The sequence below is a fragment of the Cavia porcellus genome, unplaced genomic scaffold, assembly GCF_034190915.1.
Source record: "Cavia porcellus strain 051 isolate PalLab524CR breed Dunkin Hartley unplaced genomic scaffold, mCavPor4.1 scaffold_5, whole genome shotgun sequence".
Taxonomy (NCBI): domain Eukaryota; kingdom Metazoa; phylum Chordata; class Mammalia; order Rodentia; family Caviidae; genus Cavia; species Cavia porcellus.
In genome coordinates this window covers 44,115,752-44,128,643 of record NW_026947488.1, presented here as the reverse complement: position 1 = coordinate 44,128,643, position 12,892 = coordinate 44,115,752, and the positions used below count along the sequence as shown (strand labels likewise).

At 38.1% G+C, this 12,892-nt stretch overlaps 1 protein-coding gene across 9 annotated transcripts in view; it reads left to right on the top strand.

Annotated features, from left to right (window-relative positions):
- Plcb4 (phospholipase C beta 4) overlaps nt 1-12,638 on the top strand; it is a 355,157-nt gene extending 342,519 nt beyond the window's left edge. For 8 of the 9 annotated variants that reach the window (XM_063248709.1, XM_063248710.1, XM_013159797.3 and 5 more), the window contains 6 exons: nt 248-423; nt 2,632-2,733; nt 5,324-5,381; nt 5,827-5,913; nt 8,891-8,927; nt 11,091-12,638. In XM_063248709.1, the coding sequence (XP_063104779.1) occupies nt 248-423; nt 2,632-2,733; nt 5,324-5,381; nt 5,827-5,913; nt 8,891-8,927; nt 11,091-11,179 (549 nt within the window). In that variant the 3' untranslated portion in view covers nt 11,180-12,638. The remainder of the gene's footprint in view (nt 1-247; nt 424-2,631; nt 2,734-5,323; nt 5,382-5,826; nt 5,914-8,890; nt 8,928-11,090) is intronic. The other variant, XM_023560190.2, reaches the window with a different exon arrangement.
- Nucleotides 12,639-12,892: the final 254 nt, after the last annotated feature.

Below are 12,892 nucleotides of genomic sequence, written 5' to 3'. Positions count from 1 at the left end.
TCCAGACAGATCAATTTCAACAAGTAAGGCAGTAAAATAATGGTTCACAATTAAATCTTTAGAGCTGAAATGATTGATTTGTTTTAATAATGAATGACTCTTGTGTATATCTTTTTGTAGATTTCAAATGTCCACTGATTGGCCAAGTGCATTGGTGGGAGGGATATGAAATGCATGAATAATATGTTTCAATTCATAGATAACCCATGAAGATTCCAGATGACTTCATCTCTTTTTCCACAAACAGGTCAAAGAGATTGTGGCACAGCACACAAAGGAATGGTCAGAAATGATCAACACTCATAGTGCTGAGGAGCAAGAAATCCGGGACCTGCACCTTAACCAGCAGTGTGAGTTGCTGAAGAAGCTACTGATAAATGCTCACGAGCAGCAAACCCAGCAGCTGAAATTGTCTCATGACAGGTAGGAGAGCCAGCCATCCCCAGAATAAACTCCTAGTCTTTAAAAAGAATGATTATGTATATGTACACATGCATACCAAGGTAGTAAGTGAAATCACATAATATGCGGCTGACATAATATGCAGCTGTCACACCTGACATAATATCCAGCTGTTGATATGAGAAAGGGGAACTGTAAGAAACAGCCCCTGCCCCATCAAGTGCTGGCGAGCTATTACTTGCATGAAAAGTTAAGTCAGATTATGAGTGTATGATAGTAAGATATATTGCAGATATTAAGGAACATCACCTCTGTAGTCCTGGAAGCTGTGCAGAAAGGTAGTTTTGGGTCTGGGCTTTAGAAAATGATCTGGGGCAGAAGGAAGAAAGATACAGAGAAGAAGAGATAAACAGTAAAGCTCCTAGACTGATTCTGATCATTCAGTGACAAACTGGGAGAACTCCTTCTCCTCTTCCTGTAGTTACTGCGACCTCTGTGAATTTTAGGAAGACAGGCCTGGTCAAGAAACAGCAGAAAAGGATCAGCTGACTTCGCTGTTCCCTACTGCTGTGGAATACACACTGCACTGCAGTTACTGCGGAGTACTAGCTGGACTTCCCCGGCAGGAGAGTGTTGGTGATGATGCTCTTCATCACAGAGCGGTGCAGCTTGCTTGCTGTCTACCCAGTGCTTCCCACATGCCACAGTTAGGGTGCATTGACAGACGCCAAAGAATAGAAAACAGAAGCATTGTGCAAGTGAACCAGAAAGACTAGGGCTACAGGTTCTTTTCTGTTTTCCACTAGAAATGTTCTTGATCCAAAAAAAGGGGGGGGGGGAATCTGTTGTCATTCTGCATTTGGTTGTTACTGTAATACCAGATCTTAGATCTCTGTAACAATCCAAATGTACTTCAGCATAAGGCACCGAGTAATCATTTTATAATTGAACAAAGGAAAAGGATAGCCCCAAACAGCAGGGGTAAGGCATTGTCTGAAAAAAATATAGGAAACATACTTGCATTGCTGAGAAGGTCCTTTGAAGAAACCATAAACTAGGTGCAAATCTACAAAACCAAACAAAAAACAAATCCATGGCAGGAGCATCTTTCCAAACAATAATAGTGTTTCAGTCTTTCCTCAAGTGTCTTGTTTTAGTTTCTTTTTTGCCACCACAGCTGTTGTTCTTGGTTAAAATCCTTGTTTTCTTAACATGTGTCAGCAACATTTGGTCATTCATCACATTTGTTGGATGAAATGGAAGGACGAATGCATGAGTAGGTGAATGAACAAGTGAATGAACAAATGAATGAAGAAGCGGTCAGTTTACTAGCAAGTCACAGAAAAAACAAAACAGAAAAAAAAAACAACCCTCTGGAGTGACTTCCTGGGGTCCAGAGTCTGCAGAGTTCCTAGGCCTCTTCCTGCTGCTGTGTTCCCAGGTTGCTGACTGAGGAGTGCTCTCCACTTGTGCTTGTTCTCTATTTGAGGCAGCTTCCCTAAGCAGGTCAAGGAGCTGCTTGCCTGTGGGATTCCACGCAGAGCTTCCTGAAATCGGCGTGGGTTCCTGGAAACACTTCTTTCTAATCACATTCATTGTAGTATTCTAAATTGCAAGTGCGTGTTGTGCACATACATAATTTAAATTTATGCAAGCCATATTTGCACTTGAACTCACACAGAGGATTTTAACACCTGTAAACATGAGTTTTTGCAATTTTCTCTGCTCACTTGAAGCCATGTAGCCCCTTTCATTCCCACGGATTGTCAGCAGCAGGAAGGTTATAACATCCTCTTTGTCTTTCAGCCCGTTTCCTCACAAATACTGTGGGGCACAGCTGGAAATGCTTGTGTTTCATTGCCATTTCACCCCTAGGTGGCCACTTCCCTTCAGGGATCCAGAACCACATGGGCTGGGTCCACTCCTTCCTTTGCCAAAATATAAAATACCTTAATGAGTTCAGTAATGGGGTGGGGCTGGGGGTACATTTAGTCCTACTGTTACACATAGAATTCATGTTTTGTTTGTGTTTTTATCAGTTAAATATACATCATACAAAATGTACCGCTGTGGCCATTTTTAAGTTTCCAGCATTAAATACATGGGCAGTGTCATGTACCTCCCACTGCCACCCACTTCCAGGATGTTTCCATCAGCCCCCAGGAGAACCCTGTACCCATGAAACACTTAACTCCATCCCTATCCCATGTGTTTATTTTTAATCCATAGGGAAAGCAAGGAAATGCGAGCCCACCAGGCTAAGATTTCTATGGAAAATAGCAAAGCCATCAGCCAAGATAAATCTATCAAGAATAAAGCAGAGCGAGAAAGGTAAGGCCAAACATGCTCACTGAGTGAATTTGTCATTAACTTGAAGATGTTGTTAATCCATGTACGGACATGGGTGCGCCTACCTAAGGTGGAAAACACAGAGTTTGACTGAGGATTCTGCTACTATAGCAGCCATTGAGATGGAATATTGTTGCTTTAAGATAGTCTCTGAAGTTCTCTGATTGCTTACTATCACTGGAAAGATAAATTTACATTCAATGCATGTATGCACATTCACAAACAAAAATAATTTCATAAAATATTATAATTCTAAAATATTCTTTCTGCATTCTTTCGGGTCATCTTGCAAGCTTCTCATCTGCTCAGGTATAAGCATATTCTGGATAGTACTGTACCTTTTTAAACAGCAGGAGAGGGATCTTTGTCCTTCGTTTGCATTGTGCAGCCCTTGATACCAAGAATTTTCATAAATACCATTTCCTGGTTTGTTCTTGTGTGGGATAGGATGGGTTTTCAGGAAAAAGAAAGTGAGATAGGAATGCAGGTGTTGTGACTTAATGAGGCTCTTTAGTGAGGAAGCCGAGGGAAGCAGGGTGCAGGCTGGCAGGGCAGGCCCTGAGTGAGGCTGCAGTCCCATTGGGGTCTCACTGGGGTCCTTCTGTGGTCCAGTGCCAGAGTTTAGCACATACCGGGTGCAATGGAAAATGACAGTGGATGTTTAAATATGAAAAATGTATTACAGTTAAGGACACATTGCATTAATCCCCCTCAGCATACTCCCTCTCCCTCTTCCAACACATTTATCCCACCATCCTTGACACTTTCTGAAGCAGCTGTGGGAGTCTCCTTTTCTATCTTTAATTTAAAAAAAAAAAAAAAGTGAAAAAGAAAAAACAGAAAGTGCTGACATAGAAGCAAAAGAAAAAAAAAAATAGAGAATATCCACAAAGCCAAGTTCATTCAGCAAGACTGATCTAGAAGAAAAAGAAAGCATAAATTACCAGTACCGACTAATGAGACAATACTTATTAAAAAAAAAAAAAAAAAAAACACTGTTACAAACAGTACTAAAAATAAATTTAAAACTTAGGTGGAGTGGAAAATTACCTAAAAAAAATACAAATACCCCAGATTGACTGAACAGATTTGTTACTGCTACCAAACTTCAGCGAGTCGTAAGCCTGTTTAGTCTTGAGACCCAGCACTCCTCACTGGTAATTAGAGAAATGCAAATTAAACCAACAGCACGATGCCTTTGACAAGATCAGCACACAGACAAGAATGTCAGTGTCTGGTGGGTCCAGGCCGGGCAGAGGCGGGGGAAGTATAGCATCCAGAGACGGGCAGACAAGGGCAAAGACTAACAGCTGCTTCTGAGTAAGAATGAAGCCATGAATATCCACCAACGGGCAAGTCCAGAGTCTTGTCAACATGCAAAGAAAATCCCTCCCAATTTCATTTATTTATTCAACAGGCATTTACGGTGTCAAGTACTATAGGACCTTTTGCACTAGATCACTATGGTATCATTTGGAAATAACTCACTTTTTCCATTAATGGTAGCCTGGAAATATTGTAATCGGTTTATCATCAAAGGAATCTTTACAGAAGATAAAATAAAGGAATAGTTTGAAATATAGATAATAGGTATAAAACTTGAGATTTTATTCAGTGGGCTAGATCACGGCTATAAAAGGTAAAACTGAGGCTTTTATAGGTAAATGGATACAACTTGAGACCATACTCATGTGTGAAACAAATCAGACTCACTTGTATAAATATCGTATTCTCTCCCTACTCTAAAAGACTGAAAGAGTAAATAAGATCCAAAATGTACCACAGATATTGTGAAAGCGAAAGGGACAGAAACTGCTCAAAAGGAAAGAACAACTGGGATAGAGGAAAGGAGAAAAGAAAGAAGGAAAAAATATATATACATATGCAAGATAGGTAGCTATACTACTAATCTCTCTTAGTTTATTGAAGGGAATGGTTTGTGCTTACATTGTTTGATCATTTGGTCATGCCTCTGTCTTGTAATCTGAATAACTACTTTAAGATAACAATATGCAATATATCAACCATTGTTAATCTGTTACTTTGCTTTGAAACTATCGTTTTTATTTTTTTGTTTTAAAATTTAAAAATAGAACTGCAAAAAGAATAAATAAATAAATAAAAGGAATAAGCTCAGAATATATCATTGTCAGATAAATTCTGACCACACACAAAGCAATACTGGTGCATCAGCATGACCTGAGCACTTGGCAGAAATGCAGAAGCCCAGACCCAGCTCAGACCAAGGCGGCAGATTCTGTGGGGTGGGTTACTTGGGAGCTGCATAGAATCACAGGACTCCAAGCCTCCTGGGTCCGACTCAGGATCTCAAGGGAGGGCCCAGCAGTCTGTGATTCAGATATTAGCTCCAAGTGATTTGTGTGCATAAGAAAGTGTGAGAGCACTTGCATGTATCTCACATGGATAAATCCATCTGATGCTGCACTAAAAAATTTTTTTAAAAAGAGTAATCCTGTCCAGAAAATTAGAGTAAAACAGGCTCTTACTCATATGATACTAATTCTGCTCAATATTATGCCAATAATATTATGTTTATCTTCATTGCTTTTAGGCGAGTCAGGGAGTTAAACAGCAGTAACACCAAGAAATTTCTAGAAGAAAGAAAGAGAGTAAGTATTTCTTTCATTTTCTTGGTACTTTTCCTTGAAAAAACTGTAAACAATAGACTACACTTAGATATCCAGCACCTAGCTAATTCATTTAATTTCATTTTTTCTGTGCACTAAACATTCCAACTTCTCCTTTCCCTGAAAGCTAAAGTATTCGCTTGCCAAAATCTTTAAGGTGTTTATTTGACACCATTTGATATAGAAAATGAAACCAATTGTCAGTCATGCACAAGTGCAACAGGTTTTAGCAGGAAAGATCTTTTCAGCAAGAATAGTGAGTTTAAGTTCTTCCGGGTTCAGTCTACTTTTCTTTCATTTTTCAAAATTAATTTCTTGCACTTATAAACTTAGAAACTATTACTCATCCATTAATTTTAAAATTATAACCTGAAAGTTGTTAAGAATTCAGAATTTTTTTCTCACTTTTTTTCCCTTTTCTTTTTAGCTTGCAATGAAGCAATCCAAAGAAATGGATCAATTAAAAAAAGTACAACTCGAACACCTTGAATTCCTAGAGAAACAAAACGAGCAGGTATTGTACCTAAAATAGATAAAAAGTTAGGGGCAGCAAGCAGCTTCAGGGTGCACATACTGTGGCCACAGGGACCCCTCTGGAGTCTGAGTAATGTAAAGGTGGAGAGAGGAATTTACTGCATATTTTACTGTATTTTCTCCATTTCATCCAAAAAAGAATAGAAAGAACATTTTTGGAGGAGGAAAGCAACTGAGTAAAAAGAGAATTTTTAATGTATGAGAGGAATCTATGAGTGACATTACTAAAAGTGAATAGATGTGGAAGTGGAGGTTACAAATCACCTCTCCGTTTGCATTTAGTTTTATAATTTGTAACCTACAGGCAAGCCATATTAAGTACACTTAAAAACAAACAAGAAGAACCATTTATTTTCACCTCAGTCTAAAAATGAAGTGCTCACACTTGGGATCTAGCTTCCCGCCACCCTAACTTTATAAACCACCCAACATGAGTTGGCGGGTGAGCCAACTCACCATTCTACGGTGATTTCTCCACCAAAGCAAAACAGTAAATTAAAAAGTGCAAATAAAACGTTAGCCAAACTCCAGCTATTTCCTTGTTATCAGTGCCAAAATAGCTGTAGTTTTACTTCAGTTGTAGTGCAGGTAGGTCTAGCTCAGCGGCCTCATACTATGCTGATTCAGCCTGGTCAAAACTCTTCTAACCGATAAGGGAACCTTATATTTTGCTCATATTTTAAATTTCATTCCCTCTGCAGATTTCACTCTTGAAGTGTAGTTGGTTTCAAAGTCTTTCTTCCCAGGTGATTACCTTCAGTGTAGAGACTATAAATATGTTCTGAGGAGTGTGTGTACTACACTATTATTTTCTCTTTCCTCCCCTCTGTCAAGCAATCCTACTTAAGGCGTGTCTTTTCAGAGTAAATGGCTCCCACTGAAAAACATTTAAATAGGCATGCTATGTAAAAAGTCCCTTTAAGAAAATAGTACCAAGCCATAATTTATTGATTTATTGGTTTCATTTTTGGATAGCAACTGGATAACAAATCCACCTTCTGCTTCCAAAGATTGTTTGGAGAGAAGTTTAATTCACGCACATACTGCTGAGTTATTTTCCACATTTCCTTCTCAACTAAGTGCTTCTATTCATGAATTGAGCGTTAATCCCCAAGGGGAACAACACGTGATTTCTGTCCCATGCCTAATTCATTTGACCCACTCATAGATGCACCATGTTCTAGTACAAGTCGTGTTTTTGTGCTTAAAGTGCTTGCCAGAAAGTCCTCCTGGGGCCACATGGGAACTGATTTAGGGTAGAGTCACCATCTCTAAAGCTTTTAGTGCCCAACTCACTGATTCAGGGATTTCTGGGTGAGGATTACACTGACAAGGCTTATTTCTTAAAATCGTTCCTAGAAGAAGGGCACAATGAAAGGTAAGGCACAATTGTTTTAACTGTCTAAATTAAGGAACTACTTAGAAATTATGGTGTTGCTTAGCAACAGGTTTGACTAAAGAATGTAAAAATGCTAAAAATTACTCATCACTATATTAGTGGTGCAGATCAGAGGTGGAGAATACAGTTTTCTAGTGTTTCTAGTTTCAAGACCGAAGTACATAAAAAATAAATCACTTTGAGATTTATACTCACACATGTGTTATCCAAACAATCAGTGTTCTTGCATTAAAATACTGCTTTAGTGATCGTTGCATTGCCTGGATCATATGGGGAGGATTCTGAAGTTTATATAATACCTTTAAGGTGTCATAAGTAATAATGTCTCCTGCCCACAGCAGATACTTTGAGTCACAGAAACTTAGGGCAACACAGAACATGAAAAATCTGGAGATGAAGATTTAATTAGTTTGAGGAAAAGAAATTCAAGATATCATATTGGTGCTTTTGACAGGGTAGAATTTAAACTTGAATTTTTTGCGCTAAGCTTTGCTTTATAAATATTGACATACTGCGTAACAGATTCAGTCCCAGCTCTTTCTAGCGTGTGTATGCACATGTGTGCGTGTGTGCACACTTTAGTTGAAAGATGTAGAAGCTCTCAGTTCTGTAGAGTATAACACCATCCGAGGCATGCTGCAGAAGACCCCACTTCTTCCTTCACAGAGGGAAAGGTCTGAGCTATATAGCGGGGCTCTCTTCCATCACCAGCTAAACATGGCATTAACAAAAACTGTTCCCTGTCTCCAGACAAGTCCAAATGTGCAGGACGATCTCTCAAAGCATCGTGCTGCCCCAGAATGTTTTTTTTTTTTTTCTGTTTTTAGGCCAAAGGTAAATTAATTTAAACATTTCTCATGTTTCCTTTTTTACTGTTTCCCTGTGACACTTACAAGTTCTCCCAGCCACCTCCCACCAACCGTCAGTAAAGCTTGCATGGATCCGCTTAGTTACTAGATCAGCGTCCAAGGCACTGGGAGGAACAACTCAACTAGGCATATTTTTGGGTCCTGATTCTGGATCCTGACTTCATAAGTCCCTTCCTTAGCCTTCTTCTGGCCTTGCATGGTTGATCAGCCCATTTTTCACTTAAAACTCCAAATGCCAGGAATTTTCCCCCCACTCAAGTTTTCCTGTCAACCTTCTAGCCACACAGCATCTCATCCATCTTGACATGTGCCATCTCAAGCATTAGTGACTCCATGACTGTCACACTCAGGTCTTAAAATTGATTTTTGTCATTTGTCTTATCCTTTAACAAAGTGAGCCAAAGAGTTGGGCAAAAGGTTGGGCTCTCTACTCCCTGTCCCAGAAGACAGGCACAGTGTGGGGTAATAGGCATTGGTTGTTTGTTTTGTTCTATTTTTTCTTTTTTTTTCTGTCGAGATCAACTGGGAAAAGTGTGTCACTAGTAGGTGTGTACATGTTTTATCCTTAGCCTTTTGCTTTTCTGTATATGGTTTTGCATTCATTTCTCAAATTCACTTCAATTATTCATTTATTTTCTTTGCTTTGTATGTATGACTCAATTTTGACATTACTATTTTTGTACAAACAGCTTTTGAAATCCTGTCATGCAGTGTCCCAAACGCAAGGTAGGACTGAAATTGACTGAAATTCTGATAAGCAAAACATTGCTTTTCTTCTTGACTACGCTAGTACTCTTTGTGCAAGCTCCTTGTATGATTCACATCTGGTTATAACTAATATCTGAAGAGTTTGTACTTAAAAAGCTTCACTATTTCATGCTTGGATTTCTGATGTAACATTTATTCTGAAATGCCCACAATCTTCAGAAAATTCTTTGAAAAGCGCTTTAGCCAGCATTTCCAATTGCAGATCTGGGAAATAGGTCATGATACAAAAATGACCCAGACATCAAGAACCTTTATATGTAAATATATATTATTTTTCCTGTGGACCCAGCACCTTCAAGACTGACTCACAGAGTCATATCATTCACAAATGCTAATATAGTCCAATTAATTTTAATGCACCCCACTGAAAGATAGTTGGTGGTTTATAACAAAAAGAGTTATGCTCTATGTGCAGAAATTTATACAATGGTGTTTGGTCATGCTCTCTGCTAAGTGTGGTTTACAAAGGACCTTACTGACCCCTCATAAGATAATTTCTCACCCCTCATAATCATGTAATTTATTATTTGAATCAAGATGTTTTTGATAAAGAGAGCATTGTTCATAATAGACAGATATATGCTGGAATTGTCCCAGGCAAATGGAAATGAATGGTCACCCTGCTCATGCAAGAATTTAGCTCTTGGAATAATTTTTTATTGTCATATGATTCTTCCTTATAAACTGTTTGGTATTATCTAAATATTAATGGAGAAAAGTGTAAGGATTCTTTTATTACTATTTACTGAATATCAGATTACTTAATTTCCAGTGCTGATAATGTTCCACTGTCATCTCTTATGAATACTGTTCGTGTCATAGTTTCATGTTTGTATATTTTTCTCCATTTCTTCATTTTTTTGCTAGAGTATTAGTATACATTAGGTCCAAAAAATATCCGGGAACAGTTCATCCCAAATTTATGCAGATAGATATAATTCCTTCATGTTATTGTATCCATCCTCACCAAAGTGAAACTGAAAGCCATAATATAAAAAGAAGAAAAAAAATCACTGTTTGGTCTGTGGGTTAAACTAATTTTGTTACAGAACTTCAGTTGAGAGATTTAGGTTTCTACTGTGATTATGTGACCAAAGCTTTCTTCTGACCTTCCATTTAGCTAGAATACCAAAGTAGACGTGAATAATAACATCAGAGTACTTTAGAGTATCTGTCTGATTTATCTCTTTATATGTCCATGTTTCCTTTCCCACATGTCCTTTATTTCAAAGTAATGTGTCACAGATCGAGAAAAAGGGTGCTTCATCGTCTCACCAAAAGGCACATGTATACAGGTTGGGCCAAAGCATCTAGGCTATTAATTGGAATGTAAAAGTTGAAATGAGCTATTGAATTTTCCCTACATTGCCAAGCAATTATTTGTCACCAGGTCCTTACCTTCATCTGACCCTTTTCCACCTCTTGCATCAGCCGTGTGTGTTAGTGATGGCCCTAATTCATGAGATTGAGTTCACCATGGCTTATTGATTAACAATGCATAAAGAATGACTTGCCCCAGAGAATTAAAAAGCCCTCAGCTGTAGAACTTGGGCAGTAAGATTCCTGGAGTCCTACGTACTCAGGTTCTAGTCAGTGGACCCCCTACCAAACCTGTGTAATCTGCTCTTACTTGACTATCTCCAACATTTAGATTCTTGGGGAATTATTTTAAAGTTTAGGTTACTAGGGAATAAATCATACATAGGCAATGCTCATTCTAAAAATTATAAAATTATCCAAAGTCAGAGCAGCATGTCAAGCTACAGAAACTAAATCAAATGGTTTGATAGGACATAACCCAAATATCTGGTTCAATGTCTTTTGAAGTGATTTTACTGGTACTATCTAGACCAATCTTCAAACTTTAATGTGCACAGAAATTTCCTGGGGATCTTAGGAAAGTTAAAATAGAGACCCACATTCATTAGGTCTTGAGCAAACCCCAAGAGTCTGCATTTCTGAGAAGGTCTCAGGCAATATGATGCGGCAGATCCCTGGCCCACACTTTGAGTAACAAGGATATAGTGACAGCATCAAGTTTAGGAGCAGAGAGGCCAGAGAGTTGTTAAGTGCCTTCAGGAGAGGATTTCAACATGTAAGGCCGTGTTTCTGATGTTATAGGCGAAGGAGATGCAGCAGATGGTGAAATTGGAAGCCGAGATGGACCGCAGACCAGCAACAGTAGTGTGACACTCCAAAGCGCAGACTGAAGCCGCAAAATTGCCAAACATCAAAAGATCACTCCCAGCTTCTGAGCACACACTCCATGAACAAAAGCTGTTTTCTGTTGTGTTTCCTTTATGTATAGAGAAGATGTTACCTGAAACCACAGAGACTGGGGATGACTTATGTACTTCGATTTAACGGTTCGAGTATTCAATTTCCTTGACCAACCAAAAGTAACTGCAAATCCACACCAGTAAGGCAGAGTTTAACCATCGATAATACAACTTAAACATGTTTGTTATAAAAAGTGATCACAAGTAAATGAGCTTGGTGTGAACAACTCTGCTTTGTGATGCATTAGAACATGTTTGAGCTGCAGCAAAAATAGTGCAGTAGCAATTTACTAGCAAGTGCATGCACTAGAAGAGAAACAAGACTCTGTCTATAGATTCCTTAGCAGAAGTGGTAGTCTGCTAGACAAATGATTTTGCAGAATTTTTCTATATCTAAGTTACCTCATCAATAAGTGCCATGTCTTTACCATGCCATAACAAGCTAATTTCCTGTAAAACTTGTGGAAATTAGTAGAACAATAAAGAAATATAATAGAAAAGTGAACCTGTGCCAAAACTCATCAACACTCAAAGAGAAACTTGGTTAGGGTCAGTTAAGAAAGTTTACATCTGACACCGCTTTATAGGAATTGCTTCTGCATATTCCAGATATTACAATTCACTATTACACCGTAAAGATTGTGGTTATTGGCAAATGTCTGTAAATGTGACCATGTATAAAGTATTTATACTCCTTAACTCACATTGTTATAGAGCAAAATCATCTAAGTATTGCCACGTGACAAAGACTACTAAACAGGAATATTAGAACTATGTTTTGCATGATACACACGCACCAGTTAAGACTAATCCATTCAGACACAGTTAACCTAATGCCAAATACATACCGGTTAAATAAATGTATGGCACAGAATATAATTTGAACTATCCAGACTTTTAGCATAATGAAAAGTCTCTATATATATGTGTATATGAATTATGTGGGCATTCTTGATACTTCAAGTTCTAGTTTGAAAAAAAATGCATAACTAATTTACTTTTACACGAAAAAATATTTATGCAGATTTTCAGAATTTCATATCAGGAAATAACCTTTTTATGTCTATTAAATACCCAGACAATTTGCTACAGTGTTAGTCTGCATGGTCCTTAAGCCTGCTATAGCCCTACTGCTGACAGTGCATGAAGAAGCGTACCGCTGGGAATTGAGCCATGTCACCAAAGCCGAGCTAGGAGCAGCGCATGGGGGCCTGGTAGCCTAGAACTAATCAGATTACTGATTTTAGGACACAAAATGCCAACTGAATTGTTGTATATGCTTGTACAAATTGATTCTGTGTGTTCCTCTGAACCAAGCAGAGAAATTATGATACCATCAATATCGAAATTCAACTTCCAACTTCTCTAATAAAAAACTGAAAACACACAACACTTGTCAGAGTATTTGCTCCCAAATTGCTTTCTAGTAAGCTTTTTGCCTTTTACATAAATGATCTCTTTATTATTTTTGAAAGTCACTTACCTCATGTTCTACCTGTATTTTCTTCCAAATGACAGAAAACATGTAGATCTTATTTATCCTTTAAATACAATGGCCTTGGGTTTTTTTTTTTGCATATTTATTTATAACATTTCTTAGATATCCTAGTTTTCTTGACTCTAAATTATTGGGGTCAGGTTACA